At 42.3% G+C, this 17,351-nt stretch overlaps 2 protein-coding genes across 2 annotated transcripts; both read left to right on the forward strand.

Moving 5' to 3' along the window:
• The first annotated feature begins 803 nt into the window (after window positions 1-803).
• LOC144085754 (tomoregulin-1-like) lies at window positions 804-8,606 on the forward strand. The gene is made up of 10 exons (XM_077615353.1): window positions 804-1,119; window positions 3,538-3,647; window positions 3,725-3,854; window positions 3,920-3,949; window positions 4,185-4,281; window positions 4,767-4,915; window positions 5,006-5,065; window positions 5,512-5,635; window positions 5,754-5,915; window positions 5,999-8,606. The coding sequence occupies exons 1-10, from the start codon at window positions 972-974 to the stop codon at window positions 6,081-6,083; spliced, it is 1,095 nt and encodes a 364-aa protein (XP_077471479.1). The 5' UTR covers window positions 804-971; the 3' UTR covers window positions 6,084-8,606.
• A 444-nt stretch (window positions 8,607-9,050) lies between these two features.
• abhd3 (abhydrolase domain containing 3, phospholipase) lies at window positions 9,051-17,029 on the forward strand. Its single transcript, XM_077615352.1, has 9 exons — window positions 9,051-9,384; window positions 10,464-10,627; window positions 11,670-11,852; window positions 13,439-13,484; window positions 14,923-15,035; window positions 15,670-15,843; window positions 16,252-16,300; window positions 16,528-16,693; window positions 16,779-17,029. Exons 1-9 carry the CDS (start codon window positions 9,223-9,225, stop codon window positions 16,958-16,960), a joined length of 1,239 nt encoding a protein of 412 aa, XP_077471478.1. The 5' UTR covers window positions 9,051-9,222; the 3' UTR covers window positions 16,961-17,029.
• The last annotated feature ends 322 nt before the right edge of the window (window positions 17,030-17,351 follow it).

Below are 17,351 nucleotides of genomic sequence, written 5' to 3' on the forward strand. Positions count from 1 at the left end.
GGCAACCAGTCGATTATCAGAAGGCGAAGACAGACCCCCCGCGGGACGCCCGGGATTATCCTGCGGCGGCTCGGCAGGGGCGGCCGAGCGGCTACAGATGGCGCAGCCCGCCGCCGTCGGCACGGCGACGGAATCGTACGATGACCACGTGACAAATATTCAGGAAGCATTTGTTGAGCATGTTGGAAATCATGTAGTAACCACGATACAAGCATGTCATTCACCTTGTGGCAAATATTTTGCAATAAGCATGTTGTAAGCTCGTTATAACCATGTGATTAGCAATTAGCCTGCTTGGTGCCGATTCAGCTCAAATGTAGCCATATGGGGCTCTAAATAATCGCAGATTTGGTTTAAATCTTGCAAGTGGCCAGCAAGGCAGATGAAGATTAGCCGCCGAGATAAAACCTCAGCACAGGTTTCAGTCGATGTTAGCGTGTGTGGAAAAACGCAAGGCATTCCAGTATTTGTCCAATTGGTTTGGAGTGAATTGAACTATTTGGTCACCAAGGACGGTGATAGACGTCCAACCCGTTTGAAGCGGGCGGGTGTGGCTGCGATTGGATTGGATGCCGTTTGCAGTCCCTGGGAGCAATGCCTGTCATGGACGGCAATAGACGTCCCATCCTTGTTGAGTGGGAAACCTGGCAGCTCGAATGGATTGGACGTCTCTCGCTGTCCATGGCAGCAAAAGATCAAGCACCTGCCCACCATGCCAAAAGAAAGGCCAGCTGTCTCTTTGTTGTTCTTCCTCTGCTCCGGCAGCGGTGCGCATGCGCAGCATCCTTCCGGAAGGAGGAGGCGCGTCCCTCAGGAGGGGGCACACGCACGCATTCACGCACGCCGAGGAGGACGCGCGGAGGCCGGGATGCTTGCCTTCGTCGCTGCCGCCGTTTGGTGAACGTCCTCCCGGTTGTCTTCTCCTTTTTTTCCTCCACCGTCCATCTTCTTCTTCTTCTTGCTCATCCGCGATGGCGACGGGCACCGCCGGGATACTCGGCTGCCTGGTGCGCGCGTGCACATTGTCGGTGTCGCTGCTGTTGCTGCTCGGCGTGCCCGCGGCCACGCGCGCCTCCTACCAGCCTCAGGGCGGAGAGTGTAAAGGAAAAACGTGTGCGGGTGAGATAAATTCATTTTCATAACTCTTAGGGATTGACGACGAGGAGGATGAGCACGTTCCTCTCACGGGGATGCGCGTCCGCGTGCGTGCAACCTGCAGCCTCCGTGGCTCTCCTGTGGCGCGTGCACGCGCTCCGGGGGACCGAACCCCCCATTTGATGGGAATCAGAAATACGTACTGCAAAGGGGAAAGTTCATTCATGAAGTGCTTTTCGTTCAGAGTTCAGGTTGTAGCTCGTTTGCCAGTGGTTTTCATATTTGACGTCATATAACGTCCGTCTTGAACGCTGCAAAATGAATGTAATCTTACAAACAAGGCGGTGAAGTGGCTTGCTGGTCTGCGTCACAGATTTGGGGGTCAAACTTTGAATCATTTGTCTGATTGTGTAGGGTTGAAAAAATGAACTCATTCACTGTTTTGGTGGCGATGGACGACCAATCAATTTGAACTGGATTGGACTACTATTTCATTACTATGTCAATGGCAGCCAATAAGTCAACCTTTTAAAAGATGCATGACAATATTTTGCAATTATATCATGAAGACCCAGTGACAATATAATTTTTTTCTTTACCCACAGGATAAATCAATAAACCTTTAAATATATTGGCTTCTAATTAGTTAAAAAGAAACAAAATAAATAGCATAAACAACATTTTTTTTACATTAGTTTATAAGTATTTAAGAGAAATGTACTGTTTTTTCCTTTTTAAATGCAAAAGTGAAACAAAGTTGTTGTTTTTAAAGAAAAATAATATTTCCAACATTTAACTCATTGTCTGCCATTCGCAACAATAAGTACCTAATTCAATGCAATGGCTGCCGTTGACAGTGATAGACGTCTAATGCATTTGAAGTGCGAGGCTTGGCAGCACATGAATGTTCATTCGCTTCCACTCTTCCATTTGAAATAAATTGGATATCTATTAGTGACAAACACGTTTATATTCACTGCAGAAGGATGATTGGACACCAGACGATTGGACTTTTATCAGCGTTGCTACAGCAACATTGATCAAATGGCTCATGATTGGTCATGTATTGATTTTTTGACGGCCATGTGCTTTTTAGTAATAATGACAGCGTTCATCAATTGGCATTTATTTTATCTTTAAGGATGGTGTAAGTCACAAGTGCCTCCGTTTGTCACTATTACGAGTCCTCGTGAACACTCAAAATGAATGCTTGGATGCTAAAATTAGACGGATGGCACAGAAAATCAAAAGATCGACACAATTAGCATAATCACAATTACTGAAATAACAAACCATTGACATTGATTGGTCGCCAATGGAATGGCATTGTGGGCTCGCCTGATTTCCAGAGTCTATAACTGTTTGGCGACTAATCCAGGGACTAATCTGGCATGAAAAATACATTAAAAAAGGTTAAAAACTAATAAATGGACAAAAAAATAATTATTACAAATCAAACAAAAAGAAAGAAATAATGATGCAGTGGTTCTTTCATCTGACTTCACTGTAGGCAGTGTGAGATCGATTCCCACTCGATGGCAGTACGATTGTGAGTGTTCATTATTTCTCGCCTTTAGCTCCGCCCACTTAACCATATGTGGTCATGTTGAGTAGTCACACCTTGTTTTGCCCACTTGACCAAATATGGCTGTCGTATATGCTCACTTCCTGAAGTTGCAATGCGCGTGGATGTTAGCATGCTAGCGTTTTGTTCGTTTACATTGTGTGAAGCCAATAGGGAAATGCTGTGTTTGTAGATTTGAGTTCCAAAGTGGAATTTGATGTTGAGTTTGTCCTGCAGCACTTCAGCACACCGTCCGTCTGTTCTTGCCGCATTCTAACGGCGGCGAGGGGGTGCCGCGTGCGCGCCCAGAAAGACAAGTGTGTGTGATCAAAGGCAGTATACGCACACGTCTCTGTGGTGAATTTTTAATTCATAAACAGGATACTAGCGCATTTTGTCTCTCTAAGAAGAAAATGCACACACATTCACGAAAGTTGAATTTGAGAAGCATGTAACAACCCAAAATGAATTCTTCAGCTTCCATTAACAATGACAGATGTCCATTTTATTTCAACTTGGAGAACTAGCTGTGAATGCTCATATTTCAGCACCAAAGACAGCGCTTAGCTTCCAATCCATTTTGACTTTCAAAATTATTGGAAATCTCGAGCCGTCAATGGCAACCAGAGAGTAAACTAGTCTGGCATTCAAGAGCTGTAAATGCAGCCTGCGAGCCAAAATGAATTTGAGACCCGGGCTCTAAATAATTTATGAACTTTGAAAATAGATTCATTTGATCATTGATTAGTATATTAATAGTGGCAGCCCTATTGCCCTTGGAAGAAGAGCACAACTAAGATACGGCCCGTGACACCCCTCTAATGACTGGAATAACAGACTAAAACAAGTTTATAAGTGCAATGTTTGGCATTGTTTAGGTGTTCCCGAAAAGAAGAGTGATCTGCGCGTGTGCGACCAGTCCACGTGCCGCTTCGGAGGTGTGTGCAGAGATGACGATTCGCAGCTGAAGTGTGTTTGTCAGTTCCAGGTGGGTCATGACCGATCATCGGTGAATAATCACGTTCCGACAGCAGATGATAAGATAACTGCCTTGGACTTTTTCAGTGCCACAAGAACTACGTCCCGGTCTGCGGCTCCAATGGGGACACGTACCAGAACGAGTGCTACCGGCGCCAGGCGTCATGCAAACAGCAGAGGATCATCTCCCGCGTGGCGCACGGACCGTGTTCTGATGGTAATCATGGCAAAAAATAAGAACTCAGTGATCATTTACAAAAACTGTTTTTCTTTTCTTTACAGATCCTGGTTCAGGTTCTGGAGATCCAGATAGTAAGTTGCAATGACTTTCTTTCCTTTATAGGGCAGTTGACTCTTTGGTAATTTAAAACGAATTAAACTCATCAGGGTTCAATCCCTGATGGGTTCTAGTCTACCTGGATGGAGTTTGTATGTTGTCACTGTGTTTTTGTGGCTTTTCTGCAGGCACTCTGATTGGCTCCCACCAAATAAATATATAATTATTATGAATAATGATAGTATTTTACATATTTTCTATCGTTTGTAGATGAAGAAGAAGGTTCTGCTTCCGATGTCATCAAGAAGAACAAATGCAGCACATGCAAATACGGCGCAGAATGTGATGAGGATGCAGAGGATGTATGGTAAGACCACGGGACCAATAGCATTTGACAAAAACACCTAGACCCTGAGGTACCCCATCTAGGCAAAGACCAAGCCGTTTGGTGTTGAAGTAACACTACAAATACAACACCAAAAGTATCTCACCACCCGAACACATATTGCATATACTAAGTAATGCTGTGTGATATGAACAAATGTGTCCAATTATAAAACATTGGTGTGCAACTATACAACCGTCATGATAGATTTTTATCCACTCACTTTATTTTTGAATGACGCAACATGAAAAAACAACACAATAAACATACATCCATATAAATATGCACAATTGAAGTTGAATGGCAGAACCAATTGACTTGGTGCTATGACAAAATAATAATACAGTTCAATTTCAATTGTCTTACAGGCATTATCATTGGTAGAAGGAGCCGATTGACTCATTATTGAGTGGTGATGGGGACATTTTGAGGCTGATTGGTTGTGCTACTATTAATTTTGTCTTCAGGTGCATCTGCAACATTGACTGCAGCGGGCATAATGAGAATCCCGTCTGCGCCACTGACGGCAGCTCGTACAACAGTCCCTGTCTGGTCCGAGAGGCATCGTGCATGAAGCAGGAACAGATCGACGTGGAGCACCTGGGCAGGTGTCGAGGTGCGTCGGTCGGTCGCATGTCGCAAAAATACGCCAATGTCAGTATAGCCAACCGAAAGTAGCCCTTCTCATCTTTTCTCTTCTCACCAGCTGACAAAGATAAGTTCAGTAGGAAGGACGACGGTGGCCCTTTCAAAGTAAACGTCCTGGGTAAGTAAGGACACACGGATGCCGTGTTGCGTTGACAAGGCTTCCCGTCTGTGATCACGTGTACTATTGCCGTGCGACGAAAAGAATCTCCTAACATGATACGGGTCGTTATATGTCAAGATATTGATATGCCACCATGTACAGTAATACCTCGTTTATCGTGGTTATTAGGTTCCGAGACCTGTCGAAATCAGCAAATAACCACGATGCAAGGACAATGTTTTTAATGCGTCTATTTGATATTATTTGGACTTTAAACGCTCTTTGTACTATTATTTTACTCCCAAAAATAGACAGTGAAATACTTTCCAATCGTGACTTGCCTTTCCCCCCCACAATAAGGTGAATCCACAATAGTCGATCCGCGAATTGGCGAGGTATTACTGTAATACAGTTTTAAAGATTTGGTGAAAAATGTTACAAGTATGACAGCTTTCCCCACTCAGAAACCAAAGGACTGGAACACGGGGATGGGTTTTACGCCGGAATGCCAAACAGCTGTGGCGACTCACATCCAGGATTTTGTCTGCACGGCCGCTGCGAAATACACTACAACATGCCCACCTGCAGGTATGTGTATTTAATCTGACTGTGATGACAAAATTTAGGGTGGGATTAGACCCCGGGGCTTTGTTTTTAACATCCGTGACATACAGCATGCGAATGTGTAACCTTCTCACCCGTGCAGGTGCGAGTCGGGGTACAAAGGCGCCCGCTGCGATGAGCTTCAGGACTTTAACGTGCTCTACGTAGTCCCCAGTGGCCAGAAGCTGCATTACGTCCTGATCGCGTCCGTCATCGGCGCCGTGCAGATCGCCATCATCGTGGCCGTGGTCATGTGCATCACCAGGTGCAAAACCTAATCGCTCTACCAGGTTCGTTCTTACACTTTTTAACAAACTGTGTATGTCTGTCTGTCTGTCCCACCTACAGAAAATGTCCAAAGAACAACCGCGGCCGTCGACACAAACACAACCTGGGACATTTTTCCGGAGAAACTAACTCTCGGATGGTATAGCTTTCCTTCGATTTTTCTTCCTCCAACTTTGCCCCATATTTTCTGCGTCGCGGTCTCGGAAAAGCATAGAAGAATCAGAAGTGGAGCTCGGGTTGTCTAATTTCTTCTGCCTGTGCAACGCGGGTGAGCTCGGTGTCCTCCAGCAATTTTGAGGAATCTTAGCGCTCTTATTTTGTCAAAGCGGACGACCAAATGAAAAACACTTGAGGATGAAATGTTATTTAAGTAACCATGTCATGGTGTTGTCCAAGTTGTCGTCGTGCGGTTCTTCGGTTGGACTCGAGTTGGCATGACAACCGCTGTAACGTATTTTTTCCAATTGTATGTGTCTGTAGCTCACAAGGCGGAGGCGCATCTGGAAAAAAGGGGCGTCTCTGGCCCTACGTCACAACAAAGCGCTAACAATGCTCCTAAAGCACGTCACAAGAAATTGCTAAAGATAACGTGCAAAAGTTGTCTCGTAAATGTAATACTAGAAATCTTCCAGATTTTCCGCTAAATCCTTGTGCTGGCCAACTAGCTAGTTTCTGCTAACTTTTGCTGTTTTCCTACTAACTTCTTGTAGCTTCCGCTAAATTGTGTTGGACACCTTATTGGCAAGGACCCGGTTGGTGTTAGGTGCAGGGGTGGGCAAACTGGTCCTCGGGGGCCGCTGTGGGGGCAGGTTTTTGTTCCAACCGATCCAGCATAGACAGTTTAACCAATGAGATTTCTGCAGGAAACAAGAATTGCACTTGTAGGACACCTTTCTATGCTTTGGAATGAAAACCCACATCCGTTGCGGCCCCTTGTGGGATAGTTTCCCCACCCCTGGGTTAGGGTTACAAATTTGTGCTCCAATTTCTAGATGCGCGCCCTTCTTGCAAGTTGCAGACGGGCCCTCTTGTTTTTTGTGCGTTGTGATTCGAGCAAACACGCTGATGTCAGCTTTAATTTCAAGTATTGGTTCCCTTCCTCCTTGCCTGACTGGACCTTTATTTTGAAGGCTGCCACCTTCTTTGAATGTTTTAACCAGGGGTTCTTAAACTCTATGGCTCCAGGAACCTCTTATCTTGAATGTTGCCCCGCTCTCATAATCCTAAAAAGAATTCTTTTAAATCATGATTTTTTGGGGGATGCTTTTTTATAGGGAATGTCATGCTCATAATGATAGAAAAACATGTTTTTTAGATTTAGTGGTGCTTGACTTAGCTTTTTTGATGATGAGTGAAATGTATTGGACGTCTGTTGAAGTCATCCAATGATTGAAATACTACTGAACTACTTTGTTTTTTTTCAATAATAATTTTATTAATTTATAAAAATGTATTTATTTATAACTTTATTTATAGTACCATAATAATGACATGTTTCAAAAATAATCATTTCCATTTTTTGTTATAAAAAATAGTCACTTGCCCCCTAAAGAGTTAGGGTGTCTTTTTTGAGAAATGGCTGCCACTGAATGAGTTAACACGCTGTAAGAAATGTTACTTCAAAAACCAGTAAACATTTTTTAAAACAAGTCACTTTTTTTTTCAAAATAGGCCTTAATATCAAACCAAAATGCTACTTTTCAAGGGAGTTTCTCATATTTTAATTGTGATTAAATATTTTTTACAACCATGTAATTGTTCTAGGACTTTGATTTTTTTCCAATGCAGTAGATCTACAATGGCAAACTGCACTATTACATCTACTGTTCTAAAAACACAATTCTATATAAAATATCTTTTTTTTCCAGAAACAAATCCCAAATAGCGCAGTCACAAAATATTTTTGTGCTCCCCATGGGTCTGGGGACCACAGCTTGAGAACCGCTGGCCTCACTAACTTTATTTTTATGATATATGTTCATTATTATTATAAGAAATGTTCTCAATTTGAACGTATTGGAATGTTTTCTTTTTATTTCAACTTGAGCAGTGAAAAAAAATGTTCTCAAGTGAATGTGACAAAACCAGAATGAAACGGCTAATTTAAACAAGCTAGCTAGCCCCAGTTTGCACTCTTATGTTCAGAAAAACATACATGATCACTTGCCCACATTTTACACAGAAAAATGTGATGTTTTCTTAATTTATTTATTTTTCTCTCATGCCGTTATCAGTATTAGCATAGCAACACAGCTAGCCCTTTATTTTGACAGCGGAAGAAATGCTTTCTGTTAGCTTTTCTGCCCAACCGCATTGAGGAGAACCAAAGCGACAATCATAAAATGTGTGTTAGCGTGAGATGTGAATTATGGTTTAAAACAGAAAGATTGTGATCGTGATGTTGTGTTGTGTTGGTTAGCTTAGCTTAGCATGTGGCGTCGGGGCGGGGTCATCTAGGCCGTGATGAGATGACAAATGTCGTCTCAATTTTGTCATTTTTAACATTTTTTAATGATCATCACCAGCACCCCTGAAACTAAAAGCGGCCCCTTCCCTCCCCGAACGTTTGTCTTGTCGTTTTTGGTCGTCTTAACGTGACTTAAATGTGTTGACTTGCATGTATGCTTTGAATAAAATTGTTTTTTTCAACAAAATATGGCAAAAATGATCAGCTTTTCTCTGCTTTTCTGTCTAAAACTGCATTTGTAGTCGTCGGATGTCCAACTAATTTGCATGTTCAACATTGTAGAAAATACATGGAGCCCTTGGAGTCCCTTATGCTAATGACGTGATCTCAATCAGATTTTGCTGGGAATGGGTGTGTGTGCATGGTTGCCCATCTCCTTGATTCAGGGTGTCCCTCGCCTCTGGCCCGGTGACAGCTGGAATTGGCTCCAGCACCCCCGAGACCTTAATGAGGATAAAGCGGTTCAGAAAATGAGATCAAATTGGCCATCACATTTTCTCCTAACCTCGTATAATGATAACCGGTCTGCATAGCCATGGTGCTCCACCTCGGTAATACGGACACTATACCGCCCTCGCGTGGTGATTTTTTTACATGCACCGTTTACTTGATGCCCTCGCCACCACCCTCACGAGGTCCCCTTGACAGTCTCCTTCAGTGCACACACTCACCGACACACGCACGCGCGCACACACGCATTCACACACAAGCACACTCACACGCGCACGCACGCACACGCACGCACGCACACGCCCCGGCGAGCCGGGCGCTGTCCACACAGTCCAGTGTTCCGTTCCGAGCGTCGGTGCGCCTTGCCATGATCTCGCCGGAGCTCAATTTCAACGTTTTGACACGGGACTTGTCTCATTACCTGGAAAACCAAGTGAAAGTTGGTCTGCTGGACTCGGGAGTAGGACTCTCTCTGGTGCTGGGTTTTAGTGCGGCGTACACCTGCTACTATCTCATATCCGTGGCAAAGGTAATTCCGCCCTGTTTATTTTCTTTATTTCCATCAATTCCTCCTCTCCATCAATTCCTCTGGATTGCGCACACGTGATTGCGACGTCTCGATGCGGCGTCATCGTGTGGTCGTATTGTCACTTGAAAAAAATGACCCACTGAATGTTTAATCCACCAATGTTCAAATGAACGAAATAATCATATTATAATTATATTGCAGGACATTTACACTCACGTTGGTATAACACACGCACCCGTTTGTGCGTTCAATGTCAAGGCAGTTACAGTTGACCGGATGTCTGGATACTGTATATTACTTAGAAGCGCCCCCTATCTGTTTTGTGTATGTCCCACAGTCATTGTTTCTGCACTAAAGCAACACGAACGACCTGTTTCACAGGATTCATCGTCCCTGAAGATGTGCTACAATGACAAAAAAGAAACAAATAAAAGTCTCTTGATATTATATAATGAATTCCAGCATGGTGAAGCTACTATATTATTAATATATTAATTCAACCCATTCATGCGGCAATAATGATTTAAAAAAAAACTCTACAGGGCACTCATTTAATGTATTTATTCAAAGCTCTCAGCCAGTCTTCCCGGTTTAAATACATAGGACGTTTATCGCCATCAATGGCAGGCAATAAGTTCAATACTCTGACTATGAAAAAAAATCCACCGTTGAGTCTTTCTTGGATTGTCATTACAATGTAGTTCTGTTTTTATTCATTTTAATTTTACTGATTTCGATTTTATTAACAACACTAATTTAGACATGCATTGAGAAAAAAATGAATAATAATAATATATAACACTTGCTGATGTTTACTTTTTTTTAAATAACCAAAAATAATTACTAACCATATAAAGGTTTTAAGATCTTTCAGCCGAACTGAAATATTTACTGCCGGGCTTCCCAGTTCAAATATATTAGACGTCTATCCCTGTCAATATCGCCAATGAGTTCAGACACATTTAAATCCTTTGATTGTGAGTCATATATTGCTAAAAATAGCCTAATTTTGGCAGGCTACATTACATTTAACATCAGTTGATATGGAAAAAAACACATTTGTTTGGGTCATATTGCAGAAGCCGCAGCTCATCTCAGGGGGCAAAAAGTTCTACCAATTTCTTCGTGAGCAATGTCCCATTGTGTCAGAGACCTACTACCCCACCTTCTGGTGCTGGGAGAGCCGAATCCAGACTCTGCTCAGACCCTTTGTCACCGCCAAGCCTGGAGTCGTTTACAGGAAGTGAGTGCTTGTTCAACATTCAACATGACACAACAAATGGCTGATGGAATTTTATCGGTTTGCGTGACGCTGCGATAACCCGAGAATTCGGAATGTATTCACTGTTTCAAATCTAACTGCAGTTCCTAAGCAACACTGATAAACAAGAAGAAAAGAGCAAAAATACTTGCGTCACTACTATAATTTCATCTACCTGTTTCAAATAGCAAAAAAAAACCAGGTAAAACTCACCAAAATAATAGCCGCGAGAAATTCTTGTTGCCGTAAAAATGACTTATACATAGACATTACAACCCTAATGGAATGAATTAACATTTTTTAAAATGACAACATGAGCGCATTGCTTCATCTAAAGGTTTTTACTAGGATTTATGTCCAAGTTGTCCTCTTGGCGTCATCATTGATGATATTAAAAAGACATTTGCGATGGTATTACGTTGCGTTTCCATCCTATGGCTGTTATTAAAAATGACAGCCACATTTGCAGGCGTTATCACTGAGAATAGCACTGGGCACTCTCACCCTAAATCCTCCCTGTTAATGAAGTTACTAAGGGTTAACCCAAGGACAAATCGTGTCTTTGGCTATGCAGGTGCATATTTTACAAAGCTTCTGTCATTTTTAATCAATTTTTTAATTTAATTTACTGAGGCCAAGATGGACCAAAGCTGGAATCAATGGAGTGTAACCAGTGCTTTGTCTCCCTTTTTAAAAAATATTTTTCCAAGCACACTTGCGACTGACTGTATGATCATTTGGCATATGAGCAATTTGTCAACTTGCATTGGCATTCAGGGCCACTTTCTTCACTATTACAAAAAAATAATTCCATGTTCTTTAAATTCATTAAACAAGATTCTTTCTTTCTACTGTGATGCCCATGGTGAAGGTGTTGTCTTTCTTTTACAATAGCACTAAAACGTGATCATCTGGCTTATCATTTCAGATGAATTTGACTTCAATCCGTGTCTTTTAAGGTAGAACAAGGTAAAAGGTAAAGGTCATGGAGATAATGATTGCTATGTGCCACCTCTTTCCACAGCGAGCTTATTAAAGCGGCAGATGGAGGACAGATCTCCTTGGATTGGTTTGACAATGATGACAGCCTGACTCATCCCGACCCCTCTGCCAGACCCACCGTCCTACTCCTGCCGGGACTGACCGGCACCAGCCGGGAGTCCTACATCCTGCACATGGTTGAGCAGAGTCGGGATCTAGGCTATAGGTGGGTGATCTTGCCCCCATTTTTAATTGAGAAAGCGAACTCATTGACAACAAATAAGCGCTAATTCAATGGATTCAAGATGCAGTTTTTCTGTTCAGAGTACAAGCCATGAATCTTTCTCAAAATGACCACATCAGAGCCACAAAACAAAATTATAATGTGAGAGAACTCGGGATTTGGGGGTGACTTCAATGAGGGGAGTTTTTGCCTCTAGTCTTTAAGGTTAAAGAGTGCACTCGACAAAGCCGTTTTTTGCAGGGGTGAGGTCTCTGTGCGAAAGAGGCCGGGGTTATTTTAGGTGACGGCCGCAAATCATGTGCTGGTGTGCATTAAGAGCTGATTTCGCCACGTTTGGGAAGCTTGGCCCACTCAGCATCTTGCATCCCTCGCCCGTGTGTGTGCGCAAATGTGTGTTTGGCCTAATGATTTGCAGCTTATCCTACCGCAAGCTTTGCAGCTTAGCCCGGAGCAGCTTCTGAGTGCACGCTGCAGTATGTTTTTTTTTTTTTGGAAGCACCTCACTAACCTCCCCCCTCCTACTTTTTTGCTCTTGTCGACAAGCCCCACCTATTCTGCTGAGTTACTTTCACGCAGGCCCTTTAGATAATAGATGGGGAACAATGCTAATGCTGTATGCGCGCACTGCACAAAAAAATAAGCTTAGAGTTTGTCTGTTTTTTTTGTTTATAGACATATTGCATTGAATGTAAGGCAAAATGGCTTTACTTTTTCGATACATAATGGAACTTAATGAGGTTTGCATGATTTAAAGTACATCATTTAAAAGCAATTAACAATATAGTATATTCAATAAAATGTATTTAAGATCAAATTGGAAGGTGAAACCATCCATTAGTTGGGTCTACACTTCTTAAAGGGGACATACAGTATATATTACCTGTGTGTACTGTAAATAGAGTATAGTATTGCTTCATATCTGGAGATATGATTTGTATCCCGATTAATCCCGATCCTACACTTTAAGATGATTATTGCAATTATTGTATATCACTGTGGGAAAAAAAAAATCATCAAAATGGAGATAAAAAAAACATTTATTTAAAAAATCCTGCAATTATTGTAAATGACTGTGGAAAAAATAAATCAAAATGGAGATAAAAGAACATTTATAAAAAAATAAAATCCTGAAACCTCATTCAGCACCAACGTAAACATGAGTTTCTTTTATATTTAAACAAAATATGGACTTCATTGTAACATTTTCTCCCTTTTTCGTGCAGGCCTATTTTGGTATAAACCTGCTTAAATGCAGGGAACGAATAGTGAATTAGGACTGAAAAAATCTTACCACTCATTTATAAAAATTGTAGCAGTAGAAAAAAATGAAAACTACATTTTACTCTACATTTTTATTTTTAAATGAGAGAATGCTTAGTCATAGCTTTTAGCTCACAGGATAAGTGTTATAGATGCATGCTTTACATTACATTGACGATTAAAATACTAAATGCACCACTGAATAATTCTGTTCCGCTTATGTGTCGGTTATTGCTTTTATACATTGAGAACAATAGGTGAATGAACGGCTCAAGTGTTTCATGCATGTCCGTTTTGTGTGTTTTTAGAGCTGTGGTTTTCAACAACAGGGGCGTGTCAGGGGAAACGTTGCTGGTAAGAATTCAAGGCTGGCTCACCTTGCACACACAACGTTAAAAAAAACAAAAACAAACTGACACATGCCAAGAATTTCAACCAGAAAGTTGGCTAATCTGAGGTTCGCCAAGTTTTCTCCTTTCAGATGCTAGTCAGCAATTTCAAAATCTTACTTAAAAACTATTTTATAATGTTGACACTCTGATTCATGAGATGAATCACAGAATTTTAGATCGAAGCAGTACTAAATGTTCCGCCTTATGAGTGTAGCTTGACCTTTGTTTTTAGTTTCAAGACTATGTCGTGATTGTGCCCATACTGGCACCGATTACATCCGATGTAATCACTCTTTGTGTGTGTGTGTTTCAACCAATCCCCCAAGAAATGTGAGCCAGCTGAGCATGGGCTGTCCTGACACCTATTGTAATCCCCTCTCTGTGTACAGTACATTATTTAGGCAACACGGGGGATTGAGGAAATCCATTGCTGCCTCAGAAAACACTGTTATTTTTGGCCCCATGAGCAAATACCGGACACTGTTACTTCAAAAGTCATATTGAAGCCAGAGTTCACCAAGTTTGTTCCATTTTATTGTATGCACACTTGGCTCGGTGTCAGTTGGCCAGAATGGGGGTCTTTGTCTCCCATTTCAATCGGGAATTGTGCCATGTTCTGAACACAATTTAGCATTTTGTTTGTTTTCTGTGCTAGTCTGATGGCAATTGTGCATTGTTTAAACGGCTCAGGCTTTGAGAATCACACCACTATGAACCAGGCCAGAGAAAATGATTTTTGAACTAAAAACACAGAAAAAATTGATTAAAAAAATACAATTATTGATTTAAAATTGGCAAAATCAGGAAATTTAATATACATCTATACTCTTCATTTTAATTTGATCCTAAAACAGAAAGTCGGCACTCATGATTTACTTTCCCGGGCCACACAAAATGATGCGGCAGGCCAGATTTGGCCCCCGGGCAGCCACTTTGACACATGTGTCCTAAAGCCTACAAAGAACCAGAATAGATTTTAATATCTGTATCTCGGGAGGTATTGCTTTGCATTTAGGACGTCAAGTAGTGTACTTCATTTCTGCAAAAATGGATGCTTAACCAGCATTTGATAAAAGTCTTTACACAAAGTACGCTTTCCCCAAAAAATTACAAGGGAAGAAGCAAACTGGAATTCAGTGTTTAGCTCCAGATTTGACTTGAATTTTAATGAGCAGCGTCAGGAGAAATGGGACCGACGGGCCTCCTGCTTGCATTAGTAAAGGAGTAAAGTAACGTGCAATGTGTGAGAAAACAAAATAGAAAGACAAGTGAAAGCCCTACGTGGAAAGAATCAGGAAAAACCTATTTATAAGGTCTGCAGTGTGAAAATGTATGCCGAAAAAAATGACTACTAATCTAAAAATGATGCAAAATGTGCTTTCATCCCATCCCGTCCCCAGACGCCTCGGACCTACTGTGCGGCGAACACGGAGGACCTTGAGACCGTCATCGAGCACATTCACTCCAGCTACCAGATGGCGCCCATCATGGCGGCGGGAGTGTCCATGGGCGGGTAATGAAGCCACTTGGCGGATTCGTTGTCAAACGCGACTGAAAGCGGCGATCCCGAGGGCTGGGGATTAAACGAGATTATCATTAATGTCTCCACGTAACAAAAATCCCGGGAGCACGGATCACTCATGTTTATTAATTTCACCCTGCTCATCATCCGCTTTGGCCTAGTCTGAGTCATGAGAGGGAAATCAAACTAGGTACAAAACTAGCCGACAAACCAGTCGCAAGTGGAAAAAGGGGGCGGAATACCGTATTTTTCGGACTATAAGTCGCCCCCCCGATTATAGTAGCACCAGCCAAAAAATACACAATGAAAAGGAAAAAATATATTAATCACACTGGAGTATGAGTCTCATTTTGGCAAGGACAATTTTTTCATTTGTTTAGAAATCAAGGACAAACATACGTTAAAGTAACAATAGTAAAATGAAGTACAATAGGCTAAATAGGCATGGCGGTAATTAGAGCGCAAATAAACAACATAACAAGATTTCGGTGGCCAGAGAGAGAAAAAAAACTTGAGTATTAGTCACAAGCCCAGCTGAACGCTGAAAAAATGTCAACTTATAGTCCGGAAAATACGGTATATAGTGGTTTCATTTCTTAAGGGACTTTTTTTTTGGTTCTTCTAGGATGATGCTAGCTAACTACTTGGGCCGCAAGGGCCAGGAGACGTGCCTGAGAGGGGTGGTTGTGTTCTCGGCGGGCTGGGACGTGTTCGAGTGCACGGCGTCCCTGGAAAAGCCTTTGGACCGTTTCCTCTTCAACTCCTACCTCACCAGCTGCCTGCAAGCCTCGGTGCACAGGTCAAGCGGGGGGCCAAAGTGGGATTAGCGTGGCTGCTAGTCACTACTCAGGGTATAGGGGAGGGGGGCGGCGTGCTCTGGCGTGGCTTTAGCAGTCGGAAGATTAAATTGGACTGGCTCGTCACATTTTGCGCCATATCTTTCAATTGGGAACTGTAGATATGCAAAAGGTCATAAAACATAGATAACATGAATTTTGGGAATATCTCAATGAAGGAATATCACACAATAATCATTTTAGAATTTCAATGTCCTTATGGATTCCGAATTTTTAGTTTATTAATCATTGATCTTAATATAAATGGCGTATTTAAGAACCAATTTTGGACATTTCATGTATTCGTTGATGATCTTTCTTGTATTAAAATTGTTATGTATAATTTGTGCCTTTGTTTATCTGACCAACAGACACAGACCCGTGCTAGAAAAGTGTTACGACATCGACCACGTCATGAAGGTAGGGGATTATTTTCACTCCGCGTGAACCCCGTTCACACTGCCGCTAATTTCGCCGTGTTCCGTAACGTGCACATTTGGGGCAGCAAGAAAGAGGCTGACTAGATTAGATTAGATTAGATTAGAATTTTATTTCATCCCGTATTTGGGAAATTTCTTGGTTGCAGTAGCAAGACACACAAGACATTGTAGACCTAGGTAAAAAAAACTGGAGCCGTCCAATCGCAGGCCAAAACCATCCGAGAGTTCGACGAGAGATTCACGTCCATCATGTTCGGCTACGCCACCAACGACGACTACTACCGCGACGCCAGTCCAGTCCACAGGCTCAAGTCCGTCCAGGTGCCCATGCTGTGCCTCAACGCCGCCGACGACGTCTTTTCCCCGTCCCACGGTAGGGGGCGGTAAAGCCTTTTCGTGCTGCAAAAAAACCTGCATTGAACGTCACCTCTCTTTTGTTTTCTCTCGGCTTTTGTTAGCCATACCTGTGGAGGCGGTGAAGCAGAATCCCAACCTGGCCATGCTCATCACCTGCCACGGCGGCCATATTGGCTTCCTGGAGGGTCTGTGGCCAAGGCGGAGCACCTACATGGACAGGGTCTTCCGCCAGTTTGCTCGCGCTGTCATCGAGCAGGGCGGACGACTCAAAGATCTTTCCTGAGAGACAAAAGTCATGCTGCATTCCATCCATCCTTTCTTTTTTTATTTCCGTCCAATGACTTCATTCATCCAGACAAAAAAAATTGTACCAAGGGCACATCGGATTGGCTGCAGCCATTTGATTTATTTATTTATGCAATCATTGTGACATTGTAATGAGGCCTAAAGGTTTCGAAAAATGTTAAAGATGACAATGCATTCTTCAATGGCCCTCAGGGAGGAATTATTTTTTTGGGTCTGTGGCTTATTGGAAAGTTGCAGAGTTTATTTGTAGGGAGTAGTTTGACATTTTTGGAATTTTAGTGATGACTACTCAAATTTTAACTTCTTTTAATGCGAGTGCACGTCCGCTCCTTTATTTTGCACAAATGTAATGACTATTTACTTCAAAA

The sequence above is a fragment of the Stigmatopora argus genome, chromosome 12 (assembly GCF_051989625.1).
Source record: "Stigmatopora argus isolate UIUO_Sarg chromosome 12, RoL_Sarg_1.0, whole genome shotgun sequence".
NCBI classification, from domain to species: domain Eukaryota; kingdom Metazoa; phylum Chordata; class Actinopteri; order Syngnathiformes; family Syngnathidae; genus Stigmatopora; species Stigmatopora argus.